We start from the raw sequence: 16386 nt of genomic DNA, 5'->3' as shown, positions 1-16386 counted from the left end.
TGTAAGTGTAGTGTTGGTAGAGCCCGGGGCTGTGTAAGTGTAGTGTTGGTAGAGCCCGAGGCTGTGTAAGTGTAGTGTTGGTAGAGCCCGAGGCTGTGTAAGTGTAGTGTTGGTAGAGCCCGAGGCTGTGTAAGTGTAGTGTTGGTAGAGCCCGGGGCTGTGTAAGTGTAGTGTTGGCAGAGCCCGGGGCTGTGTAAGTGTAGTGTTGGCAGAGCCCGGGGCTGTGTAAGTGTAGTGTGTGTAGAGCCCGGGGCTGTGTAAGTGTAGTGTTGGTAGAGCCCCGGGGCTGTGTAAGTGTAGTGTTGGCAGAGCCCGGGGCTGTGTAAGTGTAGTGTTGGCAGAGCCCGGGGCTGTGTAAGTGTAGTGTTGGCAGAGCCCGGGGCTGTGTAAGTGTAGTGTGTGTAGAGCCCCGGGGCTGTGTAAGTGTAGTGTGTGTAGAGCCCCGGGGCTGTGTAAGTGTAGTGTGTGTAGAGCCCGGGGCTGTGTAAGTGTAGTGTTGGCAGAGCCCGGGGCTGTGTAAGTGTAGTGTTGGTAGAGCCCGGGGCTGTGTAAGTGTAGTGTTGGTAGAGCCCGGGGCTGTGTAAGTGTAGTGTTGGTAGAGCCCGGGGCTGTGTAAGTGTAGTGTTGGTAGAGCCCGGGGCTGTGTAAGTGTAGTGTTGGTAGAGCCCGGGGCTGTGTAAGTGTAGTGTTGGTAGAGCCCGGGGCTGTGTAAGTGTAGTGTTGGTAGAGCCCGGGGCTGTGTAAGTGTAGTGTTGGTAGAGCCTGGGGCTGTGTAAGTGTAGTGTTGGTAGAGCCCGGGGCTGTGTAAGTGTAGTGTTGGTAGAGCCCGGGGCTGTGTAAGTGTAGTGTTGGTAGAGCCCGGGGCTGTGTAAGTGTAGTGTTGGTAGAGCCCGGGGCTGTGTAAGTGTAGTGTGTGTAGAGCCCGGGGCTGTGTAAGTGTAGTGTTGGTAGAGCCCGGGGCTGTGTAAGTGTAGTGTGTGTAGAGCCCGGGGCTGTGTAAGTGTAGTGTTGGTAGAGCCCGGGGCTGTGTAAGTGTAGTGTGTGTAGAGCCCGGGGCTGTGTAAGTGTAGTGTTGGTAGAGCCCGGGGCTGTGTAAGTGTAGTGTGTGTAGAGCCCGGGGCTGTGTAAGTGTAGTGTTGGTAGAGCCCGGGGCTGTGTAAGTGTAGTGTGTGTAGAGCCCGGGGCTGTGTAAGTGTAGTGTTGGTAGAGCCCGGGGCTGTGTAAGTGTAGTGTGTGTAGAGCCCGGGGCTGTGTAAGTGTAGTGTTGGTAGAGCCCGGGGCTGTGTAAGTGTAGTGTTGGTAGAGCCCGGGGCTGTGTAAGTGTAGTGTTGGTAGAGCCCGGGGCTGTGTAAGTGTAGTGTTGGTAGAGCCCGGGGCTGTGTAAGTGTAGTGTGTGTAGCGCCCGGGGCTGTGTAAGTGTAGTGTTGGTAGAGCCCGGGGCTGTGTAAGTGTAGTGTGTGTAGAGCCCGGGGCTGTGTAAGTGTAGTGTTGGTAGAGCCCGGGGCTGTGTAAGTGTAGTGTGTGTAGAGCCAGGAGCTGTGTAAGTGTAGTGTGTGTAGAGCCCGGGGCTGTGTAAGTATAGTGTGTGTAGAGCCCGGGGCTGTGTAAGTGTAGTGTGTGTAGAACCCGGGGCTGTGTAAGTGTAGTGTTGGTAGTGTAGTGTTGGTATATTTGGTCGAATATATAGAAGTACACAGGTGATACTTTGGTGTGAGTTGAGCGCACTGAGCGTCGGTACAGTATCTCGCAAGTGTCTGCTCTTAGACCACACTTGAAAGTAGACTAGTTAATGTTTGCTATTCTGCTGTTTATATGCTCGGGCAACACCTCACCGTGTTGCCCGGGCAACGCCTCACCTCATTCATCTCCAAAGGTTGACAGGAATATTAACAATGGAGTATTTGGGATAATCTACTCGCTACAGTCGTTACAGAATCGCTACAGAACTCCCCCTCCCAGGGGATGAAAGGAAAAATACTTGATCAAGGAACTTAGCTGGTCGGTGAATTGTACGCCCTGCTCGCGTTACATAACCATCAAAGTTAACTTCCTCCTCTTCGCTGATGTCATCTAACTGGGGTCGTAGGGTGGGAGGTCGCACAGGATCGTCCGTCGTCGTAGGATCAGGTTGTGGTGCGGCTGGTAACTGGGGTTGTAGGGTGGGAGGTACAAACGGACGATCGTTCAGGATCGTCCGTTTGTCGTAGGTGGCGGTGCTGCTGGTAACTGCGTTGTCGGCGGATGTGTCTCTGGATTTAGCAGTGTCGCAGACGTTGAGACGAAGCCTGGAGCAGAGCAGAGAGCTGAGTGAGGCCGGAGTCGTGGAGCTCTATGTGGGAGAGCGTGGCGACTCGATTGAGAATTGTGAGTGTCTGAACTCGGGGAGCGAGAGCGTGGCGGCTCGATGCGGTCGTAGTCTGCTGTCTGCTCTGTGTCGAAGCTGTAGCGTCTTGGGTTGATTAGGACTGTACACGCCGAGTACTACATTGTTGACTGGAAATTGTAGTCTGGTACCAAAAGATGTAGGCAGTGTGTGGACAAGCTCGGTGCAGCAGGAGAGAAGAATGTGCATAATTGTTGCGTCCTTGGGTCGCTGGTGGAGCATTTAGATCCGGGGCGGATGGGCTCGGGCACCAGGACATTAGGAGATAATGTAGGCACGTAGTTAGGACAACGAGGTAATCACATCTAGAGCTGAATTGTCCTGAAGGCGACGAAGTGTCGGAAACGCAAGCTGTAAGTCCTGTACTGCGCAAAGGGCTTGAGTCGGAACGTGTAGATGAATCTGATGACAGAGCAGCTGTCGTGGGCGTAGGACCAGCAGTGCCCTGGCAGCGACGGAGAGTCGGCAGGACAAGCTGTAGATCCAACATGATGTAATCATTGATGAGGCTGTCAGATGAGTGAGTAACGATCGTGGAGCAGCAAGCCGTAGTAGATGAAAATGCAGAGATGGACGCGATGAAAATCATAGCTGTGGCGAGGGTGTTGGCAGTGTTCCATCACAGCAAACAGTAGCAGTAGAGGTCCAGTGAGAGTCCATGTTGTAGTCCATCGTGGCTGGGTATCGTCGAAACTCTCTGGGGTCACCAATGTAACGTTTCTATTGTTATGTAAAGTATGGTGACAATAAACACAGACACTAATATACTATATATATATTTGGTCGAATATATAGAAGTACACAGGTGATACTTTGGTGTGAGTTGAGCGCACTGAGCGTCGGTACAGTATCTCGCAAGTGTCTGCTCTTAGACCACACTTGAAAGTAGACTCTGGTTAATGTTTGCTATTCTGCTGCTTATATGCTCGGGCAACACCTCACCGTGTTGCCCGGGCAACGCCTCACCTCATTCATCTCCAAAGGTTGACAGGAATATTAACAATGGAGTATTTGGGATAATTTACTCGCTACAGTCGTTACAGAATCGCTACAGTAGAGCCCGGGGCTGTGTAAGTGTAGTGTGTGTCGAGCCCGGGGCTGTGTAAGTGTAGTGTGTGTAGAGCCCGGGGCTGTGTAAGTGTAGTGTTGGTAGAGCCTGGGGCTGTGTAAGTGTAGTGTTGGTAGAGCCCGGGGCTGTGTAAGTGTAGTGTTGGTAGAGCCCGAGGCTGTGTAAGTGTAGTGTGTGTAGAGCCCGGGGCTGTGTAAGTGTAGTGTGTGTAGAGCCCGGGGCTGTGTAAGTGTAGTGTTGGTAGAGCCCGGGGCTGTGTAAGTGTAGTGTTGGTAGAGCCCGGGGCTGTGTAAGTGTAGTGTTGGTAGAGCCCGAGGCTGTGTAAGTGTAGTGTGTGTAGAGCCCGGGGCTGTGTAAGTGTAGTGTGTGTAGAGCCCCGGGGCTGTGTAAGTGTAGTGTTGGTAGAGCCCGGGGCTGTGTAAGTGTAGTGTATGTAGAGCCCGGGGCTGTGTAAGTGTAGTGTTGGTAGAGCCCGGGGCTGTGTAAGTGTAGTGTGTGTAGAGCCCCGGGGCTGTGTAAGTGTAGTGTTGGTAGAGCCCGGGGCTGTGTAAGTGTAGTGTATGTAGAGCCCCGGGGCTGTGTAGGTGTAGTGTAGACCTACGAGAGAAGTGTGGCCTGGGATTAAGAGTGTATGAAGCAAGGATGCTGATCATCTCCCTGTAAAGTCCGTCACACGGTGTCTCCAGTATTATATTGACACTTGCATGACACACTACAAACTTGACACTTGCATGACATCGTTAAGCACTTTGTTAAAGCCTAGGCCATGAGAGGAGGTCCCTGACGCGTGCCAGGGAAGTGCGCCTGGCCAACGTATCTTCATCTTGATAGAAATAATTACCAACAAACACAACACGACATAAAGAACTGTCAACAGTGAGAGCTGCTGGAAAAATTCAGATCAGAACTTTTCTAGATGAAGGTGATATAGGTGCTCTGCGGGCCCCGTCCACCATTTTAGATTAGTTGCCATCGGACAGGTGGTGGTCGTGTACCCCAGAGACCACCGTCCACCCTCCCAGGTACTCTCTGGTACTACGCAGTTACTGTCAGTACCACACAGGCGCGCTCTGGCACCATCAACATACAGCTTGTACTACAGAATTACTTTCTGGCACCATACAGACACCGTCTGGCACACCTCTAGGTATATATGGTACACGAGCAGGACACGGACCTCCAGCACGGACATGACACGGACCTCCAGCACGGACATGACACGGACCACCAGCACGGACATGACACGGACCTCCAGCACGGACATGACACGGACCACCAGCACGGACATGACACGGACCTCCAGCACGGACATGACACGGACCACCAGCACGGACATGACACGGACCACCAGCACGGACATGACACGGACCACCAGCCCCCGACATGTGCGACGTTTGTGTGCTGTTCTTCTGTTTATTTCTGTCTTCTGTAAAGTAACTCATTGCTATGACGGCCACGTACCAGATGTGACACAGACAGTGGACCAGGTACCAGGAGTGACACAGACAGTGGACCAGGTACCAGGAGTGACACAGACAGTGGACCAGGTACCAGGAGTGACACAGACAGTGGACCAGGTACCAGGAGTGACACAGACAGTGGACCAGGTACCAGGAGTGACACAGACAGTGGACCAGGTACCAGGAGTGACACAGACAGTGGACCAGGTACCAGGAGTAACACAGACAGTGGACCAGGTACCAGGAGTGACACAGACAGTGGACCAGGTACCAGGAGTGACACAGACAGTGGACCAGGTACCAGGAGTGACACAGACAGTGGACCAGGTACCAGGAGTGACACAGACAGTGGACCAGGTACCAGGAGTGACACAGACAGTGGACCAGGTACCAGGAGTGACACAGACAGTGGACCAGGTACCAGGAGTGACACAGACAGTGGCCCAGGTACCAGGAGTGACACAGACAGTGCACCAGGTACCAGGAGTGACACAGACAGTGGACCAGGTACCAGGAGTGACACAGACAGTGGACCAGGTACCAGGAGTGACACAGACAGTGGACCAGGTACCAGGAGTGACACAGACAGTGGACCAGGTACCAGGAGTGACACAGACAGTGCACCAGGTACCAGGAGTGACACAGACAGTGGACCAGGTACCAGGAGTGACACAGACAGTGGACCAGGTACCAGATGTGACACAGACAGTGGACCAGGTACCAGATGTGACACAGACAGTGGACCAGGTACCAGATGTGACACAGACAGTGCACCAGGTACCAGGAGTGACACAGACAGTGGACCAGGTACCAGATGTGACACAGACAGTGGACCAGGTACCAGGAGTGACACAGACAGTGGACCAGGTACCAGGAGTGACACAGACAGTGGACCAGGTACCAGGAGTGACACAGACAGTGGACCAGGTACCAGGAGTGACACAGACAGTGGACCAGGTACCAGGAGTGACACAGACAGTGCACCAGGTACCAGGAGTGACACAGACAGTGGACCAGGTACCAGGAGTGACACAGACAGTGGACCAGGTACCAGGAGTGACACAGACAGTGGACCAGGTACCAGGAGTGACACAGACAGTGGACCAGGTACCAGGAGTGACACAGACAGTGGACCAGGTACCAGGAGTGACACAGACAGTGGACCAGGTACCAGGAGTGACACAGACAGTGGACCAGGTACCAGGAGTGACACAGACAGTGGACCAGGTACCAGGAGTGACACAGACAGTGGACCAGGTACCAGGAGTGACACAGACAATGGACCAGGTACCAGGAGTGACACAGACAGTGGACCAGGTACCAGGAGTGACACAGACAGTGGACCAGGTACCAGGAGTGACACAAACAGTGGACCAGGTACCAGGAGTGACACAAACAGTGCACCAGGTACCAGGAGTGACACAAACAGTGGACCAGGAACCAGGAGTGACACAAACAGTGGACCAGGAACCAGGAGTGACACAAACAGTGGACCAGGTACTAGGGAGTACAGCAGCAGTAGGTAAGGAGAGAACACAAAGGAAGACCCATGTACCAGTTGCTGTGCACCCCGAGAGACTCGCTTCACGGCGGGGAAAGCGAGCAGTTTGCCATAATTACACAGAAGACAATTTCAAGAAACTGGTACTGGAGACGCCGATCGTCGTGAAAGGCCATGCGAGCGAGGACCGCGAGCGATGCAAAGTAATTATCAGCATATCCCAGGAGTTAAAGGGAACTTTGTCCGGTATTGAGGAGGAGGTGGACGGCGACCAGTGTCAAGACCCAGCTAGCATCACCAGATTCAATATGAGGGAAGAAACCAGTTATTATTTCTTTCTGGAGGACGACCCGCCTCAATCAGGTCTAACTCTCAAGGAAGTCCTTGAGTGCTTCCCGACGGAACTGAATCTCTTACTGCGTCAACATGTCACAAACAGTAAGTTACATAACAGCATACAGATGCTTCTTCTTTAATAATAATGTATAAACAGGTTTATGGAGGAAAGTTTAATTTCAAACTTGTCACGACGAGCAACGTTCCACACCCTTAACAACACCAGCTTTGTACGGAAGTGTACACTAGCTGTGTACAGAGGTGTACACCAGCTGTGTACAGAGGTGTACACCAGCTGTGTACAGAGGTGTACACCAGCTGTGTACAGAGGTGTACACCATGTCGGAAAATCCGACACCATTTAATAATCATACAGATAATAACTGTATTACCAACAAGTTACCCATAGAAAACGTAACTTGTAGTGGAATTACCGTCTAAAGAAAACGGGATATCATCACCACATACTATTATAATTCACCAGCTATTCTGCTGGGAATTGTTCTTAAATACATTAGTCTTTGGACTTTACCATCATAAAAACATCTTATATAAATTAACTTAATTATCAATATTAAAGTAGAGTAAATGTGACCCTTCTATCACGTTCTGAAATCTGGACAAAGTAGGCCAGGCGTCAGAGGGAGGAAGGAGGCAGCCATTGTTGTGTCACCTCCGAGACGTGTGGAGCAAATTTAGCTCCTATCATTCTGGACAATGTCGGCCAGTAACGTCAATAGGATGGAGTGTTAAACAGCCATTGTTTATATTGAGACCAGAGGCTCACACGGGAGCAAATTCGGCTCCTGTTAATTTACTTGGACGTAGTGTTATGGAAACCAAAGGTACCATCTCCAACACGATGTCTACAATCAAGTTAAGTGTCTATCCGAAACCCGTTTATCATTCATTTATGGCCATTAATGTCAGGATATAGGGTGACCCGGTTAGATCACATGGAAGCCTCAAACTAAAGGTAATTAAGCCAGGTCTTCATGTTCCATGTACTGTTTTCTCTGATATACTTGTCATATATAGGATTCTGGCTTCACAGCTAGCGCACTTTTGACAGGTCAAGACGAGGAAGATTATGTGCACCAGTTACTGGGTGATGGAAGCTACCTCAAAGAGGATAATTTGGTGTCTACACCCTAGTTATACCTGGTGGACTAACCTGCTGTACTATAAGATAAGGAACCTCATCAATGTATGTAGCTATTACTGTAGTTTGATTGGCTGCATATATATTAATTTAATAACCCCCCCTAATGTGTAGAGGATCGATTTGTGAGATCTGAGATTATTGCAGAAATACAGTCCACTTATCATTATACAAATTGCTATCGAAGTATATAAATTAACGTAAATATAAATTCATATAAATTAAATAAATATAAATCTCACAGGTCGGTTCCCACATTATTTGGTTCTTCGAACCGGATGACGGATTATTTGGTCCTTCGAAACCGGATTATTTGGACCTTCGGAACCGGAATATTCGGTCCTTTGAACCCACATTTGGTCATCTTAGTACCGGATGAACCAGTTAACCAGTGGATTCATTAAATATACTAGTGCAGTGTTATTTAAACAAAGCCAGCAGTCAAGACGGCAGCGTAGCCTCGAGGGAGCTCAGGAGCCTCCCTCAGCCCAGTTCAGCTTCGTCAGCGGTTTCATGCACACCCACAGATATTTGGTGGCGTGTTATTTCGTGAAATGACAGCGCTAATATAGAATCCAGCCAAATTAGTGACTGTGTCTTCGCGAGATTGTTCACGGATTTCGTGGTGTTACATTTCGCGAGAGATTATCTACGAATTTTGTGGACTTTATTTCGCGAGGTCACTAATAATATTTAATACTTCTAGATAATATTAGAAGTTTCATAGAGGCTAATTAAGAGGCTATTATCAATAATTGTGTATATTATTTCTCCAAAATAGAGAATTATTTAATATATATTGCACTAGTGATCACAGTATATTTACTAATTGCCAACCCACAACAGGGTAGGATTTGACTAGTTGAACTATTATTGTTCATCCTAGTCCCATTATTACTATAGTCAGTTGTACTATATTGAATAACCTAACACCATTAATGAATGGTCCAGACCCTATTTGGGTGTAATTTTTATCAACTCGAGTTGAGTTGTGTATATAATAATTTACTTATGATCATTACACCTTTGAGTGATTAATTAGTGTCAATTCCATCCTAGGGTGATATAGAAGAGCTAACCTAAAGGTACTTCCAGTGACACTGGTTTATCACTCAAATCATTAGTGTGGATGATTGTATATATATAATGTGTATTAATTTTAAGTGCTAACCTCTAGTAGAGGTAGGATTATTACCTAGTGAGTGCAGAATTTTACCCTAGGCTACCATTAGTGTTTGTTCAGTATTATGAGCAGCCCAAGTACAAGCCCCACAAGGCTTCACCAACGAGCCAGTATGGATAATGCAGGGAGAATGAAAAGAACCCTTGCAGGTCTTAAAGGCCACTTAACAAGACAGATCAAGAAATGTGAAGATTTGTCACAACAATCTCAAGTTGATTATGTTGACCTGGAAAGCTATTATCAAGCAGCTGCAGGTAAATTTGAGCAAATCAAATGCCAATTGGCTGTCCTTGTGGGGACAGACTACTACCATCAATTCATTGGTAGCCCTACTAAATATCAGGGCATAACCATGTTAAACTCTGCAGGAGGTAAATTACTCTCAGGCCCAGTATCAAGCCTGAGGAGACCTATGCCTGCAGATAAACAATACCAGTAGAAATCTAAATTTGTCAGCTGATTATATTTCTCCAGTAGCATTATACTAAGGAGATTACAGCTGACTATAGTAACAGAGGTTGATGTTAGTATCATCATTTAAAGCTGGAGATGAGTTCATGAGGCCTCAGTGGCAAATCAGTGAACAGTAGCCTAAAACAGCTACAAGTCACTGCGACCAATGTCACTGAACCCACTGCAGTCTCAGAACCATACTTTACTTTAATGATGAGCTATTCAATCCTCTGAATCAATTAATTAAATTAAACCCCAGTAAATCTGATGACTGATTTGATACATTTATTATTTAATCAAGATGTATTCCATGGGCCTCAGTGTTTATATATCAGTGACCAGTTACTTGAACAAACTTCAAGTTATATCTAATGTCACTGATCTCACTGCAGTCCCTGAATCATACTTGACTGTAGTACTTGATCACACCCAGTCTTCTGGGTTAAATAATATGTAATTAGGCTTGAATATTAGCCTTTCAAGAGTTGACAGGGAAATGAAATCGCATTAGACTTCTAACCCCTACAACTCTAGTACGGGACATCCGTCCTGTACGAACAGACACACAAATGTGTGATTACTAACTACTAACATCAAATTAATGTAATAATTCGAAGGAGGAGTATCGGTGTTCGTCTGTTCTAAAGAGGACTTCGACCCGTGAGCAGCCCCCTGGGGAATTATGTCGGAAAATCCGACACCATTTAATAATCATACAGATAATAACTGTATTACCAACAAGTTACCCATAGAAAATGTAACTTGTAGTGGAATTACCGTCTAAAGAAAACGGGATATCATCACCACATACTATTATAATTCACCAGCTATTCTGCTGGGAATTGTTCTTAAATACATTAGTCTTTGGACTTTACCATCATAAAAACATCTTATATAAATTAACTTAATTATCAATATTAAAGTAGAGTAAATGTGACCCTTCTATCACGTTCTGAAATCTGGACAAAGTAGGCCAGGCGTCAGAGGGAGGAAGGAGGCAGCCATTGTTGTGTCACCTCCGAGAGGTGTGGAGCAAATTTAGCTCCTATCATTCTGGACAATGTCGGCCAGTAACGTCAATAGGATGGAGTGTTAAACAGCCATTGTTTATATTGAGACCAGAGGCTCACACGGGAGCAAATTCGGCTCCTGTTAATTTACTTGGACGTAGTGTTATGGAAACCAAAGGTACCATCTCCAACACGATGTCTACAATCAAGTTAAGTGTCTATCCGAAACCCGTTTATCATTCATTTATGGCCATTAATGTCAGGATATAGGGTGTCCCGGTTAGATCACATGGAAGCCTCACAAACTAAAGGTAATTAAGCCAGGTCTTCATGTTCCATGTACTGTTTTCTCTGATATACTTGTCATATATAGGATTCTGGCTTCACAGCTAGCGCACTTTTGACAGGTCAAGACGAGGAAGATTATGTGCACCAGTTACTGGGTGATGGAAGCTACCTCAAAGAGGATAATTTGGTGTCTACACCCTAGTTATACCTGGTGGACTAACCTGCTGTACTATAAGATAAGGAACCTCATCAATGTATGTAGCTATTACTGTAGTTTGATTGGCTGCATATATATTAATTTAATAACCCCCCCTAATGTGTAGAGGATCGATTTGTGAGATCTGAGATTATTGCAGAAATACAGTCCACTTATCATTATACAAATTGCTATCGAAGTATATAAATTAACGTAAATATAAATTCATATAAATTAAATAAATATAAATCTCACAGGTCGGTTCCCACACACCAGCTGTGTACAGAGGTGTACACCAGCTGTGTACAGAGGTGTACACCAGCTGTGTACAGAGGTGTACACCAGCTGTGTACAGAGGTGTACACCAGCTGTGTACAGAGGTGTACACCAGCTGTGTACAGAGGTGTACACCAGCTGTGTACGGAGATTTTTTTAGTCACAAGGTTTCAGGTCAAAATATCGAGATTAAGTCACAAGGTTTCAGGTCAAAATCCTGTTTAGGCTGTCAGGTTTCCTTATAAATTTCCGATTTGGAGTTAAAGTATTCTTATGAGGAAAATAATTTCAGAGATCATAAAAGTTTGTTAAGGAAATCTTCTGGGGGAAAATTCGGGGCAAAGTCCGCTCCCATCTTACCGAGAATAAACTTTACCGTCATAAACAGATATTTTAGACTGTATTCTTTTAAGTAGAAATTTTTACCTACAAATGAGTATGCCTATATAACTAAAATGAAGCATTATCCGGTTACATGAGACGTCATTAATTACCTAGCCGCCGCCCCCCCCCCACCCCCGCCCCACCTTACCTCGCCCCCCCTACCCCTCTCTACCTGTTTACAACCTTACCTCGCTCCTTCATCATTCATTCATTTATATTTTCTTACAGTTCTTTATACACTTTTATTAAGGAAAATAAACATCTTAGCAGTAAGTTTGAATTTACAGCTATTTCACCTGTTAAAAAAAAGGCTAAAAATTATTCAGAGACCATTTCAAGGCCTATTTTCTATAGAGTCCATTTAAGACAGAGATTATTTTAGACTCAAATATTGTCAGAGTCCAGTAAAGACAGAAACTCAATAAATTCGTCAGATTCCAGTAAAGACAGAAAATTAATCAGAGAAAATTTTTCAGACCAATTTCCAGCAGAGTCCAGTAAAAGACAGCAAATTAGTTAGAGTCCAATTTATGCCCAAAATTAGTCAGAGTCCAGTTAAATACCTAAATTATTCAGAGACCATTTTCAAACCAATTTTCATCAGAGTCCAGAGTCCAAAAAGTTATATCAGTTAGGGGAGCAGTAGGAAGGAATAGATTAGGTTAGGTTAGATATATATATTTTAACAGAAGTGCAAGTTTGATATGAAAAGCTGAACTAGTTACATTTTGGAGAGATATTTTATGTCTGAAGATGTCTTAGAGAACAACAATGATGTCTTAGAGAAGAACTTTGATGAACGAAGGTGAGTTAGATTACCTTTAATGACTCTGAGAATAACTTTGATGAAAGAAGATATCTTACAGAACAACTTTGATAACCCTGAGAATAACTTTGATGACAGAGATTAACTTTTGAGGACATGTGAATACCTTTTGATAACTCTGAGAATGACTTTGATGTCTTAGAGAACAACTTTTGATGACTTAGAGAATAACTTTGATGAACGAAAGTGAGTTAGAGATTATCTTTGATGACTGAGAATAACTTTTGATGACTCTGAGAATAACTTTTGATGACTTAGATGAATAACTTTTTATGTCTTAGATAATAACTTTAGATGTCTCTGAGAATAACTTTGTTGAACGAAGATGTCTTAGAAAGCTTCTCTGATTAACGAAAGGTTTCTTAGAAAATAACTTTGATGACTGAGATGAACTTTGTGATAGCTCTGTGAATAACTTTTGTTTACATGAGTAGTATATTGACGCTTTTGAGTGTGTCTTTGATTGTATCTTTAATGTCTCGAAGAGGGCCTTTGATTGTATCTTTAATGTCTCGAAGAGGGCCTTTGATTGTATCTTTAATGTCTCGAAGAGGGTCTTTGATTGTATCTTTGATGTCTCGAAGAGGGCCTTTGATTGTATCTTTAATGTCTCGAAGAGGGCCTTTGATTGTATCTTTAATGTCTCGAAGAGGGCCTTTGATTGTATCTTTAATGTCTCGAAGAGGGCCTTTGATTGTATCTTTGATGTCTCGAAGAGTGTCTTTGATTGTATCTTTAATGTCTCGAAGAGGGCCTTTGATTGTATCTTTGATGTCTCGAAGAGTGTCTTTGATTGTATCTTTAATGTCTCGAAGAGGGCCTTTGATTGTATCTTTGATGTCTCGAAGAGTGTCTTTGATTGTATCTTTAATGTCTCGAAGAGGGCCTTTGATTGTATCTTTAATGTCTCGAAGAGGGCCTTTGATTGTATCTTTAATGTCTCGAAGAGGGTCTTTGATTGTATCTTTGATGTCTCGAAGAGTGTCTTTGATTGTATCTTTAATGTCTCGAAGAGGGCCTTTGATTGTATCTTTGAGGTCTCGAAGAGTTTCCTTGACTATTTTTTCTTCTTCCATGAAGTATACTGTTAGTAACGAAAGTGCTGAAAGAAGTTACATTTGACTATTCTTAGTTCAGGGGAAGAATAATTTTAGTTAAGAAAAAACAAGATAATATGATGAAAGTGACTATTTTCATTTGATTGACGAATAATTTTAGTTAAGAAACGACAAAAAACATAATGAAAATGACTATTTTCAGTTGATTGACGAATAATTTTAGTTACAAAACAACAAGGATGATGAACATGGCTAATTTTTGTTGATTGACGAATACTTTTAGTTAAATAATTATGAATGTGACTATTTTTTAAGTTGATTGACGATGGATAAAGTTAGTTATGGACAGTGTCGGTAAGAAATATTAAGTTGATAAAGAGAATTACATTGACATAGTTTTAGAAAATAAAGTTGGTGACTGACTAAATTTGTTGGGCGACTGTAATGCTGTTGATAATATTTGACAAAGAATTAGTTGCTGAACGGAAGAAACAATTGTACATTTTATTTTAAAGAACATAAGAATAAGAATAAGAACATAAGAATGAAGGTAACTGCAGAAGGCCTATTGGCCCATACGAGGCAGCTCCTATTCTATAACCACCCAATCTCATTCATGTATATGTCTAACCTACTGTTAGACTGTTAAGGGGCCCAGTGTCTGAACATAAGAACATAAGAACAAAGGTAACTGCAGAAGGCCTATTGGCCCATACGAGGCAGCTCCTATTCTATAACCACCCAATCCCACTCATATACTTGTCCAACCCGTGCTTGAAACAATCGAGGGACCCCACCTCCAAAATGTTACGCGGCAATTGGTTCCACAAATCAACAACCCTGTTACTGAACCAGTATTTACCCAAGTCTTTCCTAAATCTAAACTTATCCAATTTATACCCATTGTTTCGTGTTCTGTCCTGTGTTGATACTTTTAATACCCTATTAATATCCCCCCGGTTATGTCCATTCATCCACTTGTAAACCTCTATCATGTCACCCCTAACTCTTCGCCTTTCCAGTGAATGCAACTTAAGCTTTGTTAATCTTTCTTCATATGAAAGATTTCTAATTTGGGGAATTAACTTAGTCATCCTACGCTGGACACGTTCAAGTGAATTTATATCCATTCTATAATATGGCGACCAAAACTGAACTGCATAATCTAAATGGGGCCTAACTAGAGCAAGATATAGCTTGAGAACCACACCAGGTGTCTTGTTACTAACGCTGCGATTAATAAATCCAAGTGTCCGATTTGCCTTATTACGAACATTTATGCATTGATCCTTTTGTTTTAAATTCTTACTAATCATAACTCCCAGATCCCTTTCGCAATCCGACTTCGCAATCACAACACCATCTAGCTCGTATCTTGTAACTCTATCATCATTACCTAACCTCAGAACTTTACATTTATCAGCATTAAACTGCATCTGCCAATCCTTTGACCATTTCAAAACCCTATCTAGATCAACTTGAAGTGATAGTGAGTCCTCCTCCGAATTAATTTCCCTACCGATTTTCGTATCATCGGCAAATTTGCAAATGTTGCTACTCAAACCTGAATCTAAATCATTTATATATATTATAAACAACAGAGGTCCCAGGACAGAGCCTTGAGGCACTCCACTTACAACATTTTCCCACTCTGACTTGATTCCATTTATACTAACTCTCTGTTTCCTTTGGTATAGCCATGCCCTAATCCAGCTTAATATAGCACCCCCAATACCATGAGACTCTATCTTTTTAATCAGTCTTTCATGTGGCACTGTATCAAAAGCTTTGCTAAAGTCAAGGTATACAACATCGCAATCCTTACCACTATCAACTGCCTCAACAATGCTAGAATAAAAAGATAACAAATTTGTTATCTGCCCTGAGGACAGAGTTGGACTCTCTGCGGGAGGAGGTGCGTCAGCTTAAAAAACAACGAGAAGTAACGAAGGAGGAGACCAGCAGTAAAGGGACCTCGTCTTGGAGAGTTGCGAAAGACAGGGGCCTTAAGAAGACTTTGATAAAGCCGCCTTCAAACGCCATAGCAACTTCAAATTCATTTGACGTTTTGGAGGACGAGTGCTGTGGAGAGACTGTGGATCGCGCAAAAGGGAAAGCAACGAAGAGAAAGGAAGCGCAGGCCCCTCAGAAAGTAAAGGAAGTACCTAAGCAAACATTAGTTGTGGGAGATTCCCAGATAAGGTATTTGGATAGAACGTTTTGTGCTAGAGATAGGGGGAACAGGTTAAGGGTTTGCTATCCCGGAGCTGGCATTGGTGATATTATAAACAACATGAATGATATTATGGCTGGTAATGGGAACAATCCCATTATTTGCATTAGCGTGGGAGGAAATGATGTTGGTCGAGTCAGGAGTGAGGAACTGATTCAGAGGTATAAAACAGCCATAGAGTTAGTTAGGAGCAAGGGAGGAATCCCGATCATATGTGGCATTCTTCCAAGAAAGGGAGTGGGAAATGAATGGATATCGAGGGCACTTGGTGTCAATTGCCGGCTGGAAAGATATTGCAAATCAAATGCAATATCTTTCATAGACAACTGGGAACACTTCTATGGAAGAAATGAAATGTATGCTCGTGATGGGGTGCATCTATCGAGAGCTGGGGTTGTTGCTGTTGCGAACTCGCTAGAAGAAGTGGTTAGAGGTGTTTGTTTGGGTTTAAACTGTTAGTAGATAGAGGTATGGGAATTGATTTGGAGGAAGGAGGTAATAAAAGTATGTGTTTGTGGGAGAAAGGAATTGGCAAAACGATCAGGGAAAGAGAAGGTCCGCAAAATAA

At 44.4% G+C, this 16386-nt stretch overlaps 1 protein-coding gene across 1 annotated transcript in view; it reads left to right on the top strand.

Annotated features, from left to right (window-relative positions):
- Positions 1–4422: 4422 nt before the first annotated feature.
- Positions 4423–16386, top strand: part of LOC123762810 (uncharacterized) — a 367859-nt gene continuing 355895 nt past the window's right edge. Inside the window, exon 1 of the mRNA XM_069332301.1 lies at positions 4423–6851. Within this exon, the coding sequence (XP_069188402.1) occupies positions 4643–6851 (2209 nt within the window). The 5' untranslated portion in view covers positions 4423–4642. The remainder of the gene's footprint in view (positions 6852–16386) is intronic.

This window comes from Procambarus clarkii, chromosome 27 (assembly GCF_040958095.1).
Source record: "Procambarus clarkii isolate CNS0578487 chromosome 27, FALCON_Pclarkii_2.0, whole genome shotgun sequence".
Lineage (NCBI taxonomy): Eukaryota > Metazoa > Arthropoda > Malacostraca > Decapoda > Cambaridae > Procambarus > Procambarus clarkii.
The sequence above is the reverse complement of the archived record's forward strand: the minus strand, read 5'-3'. Positions and strand labels throughout refer to the sequence as shown.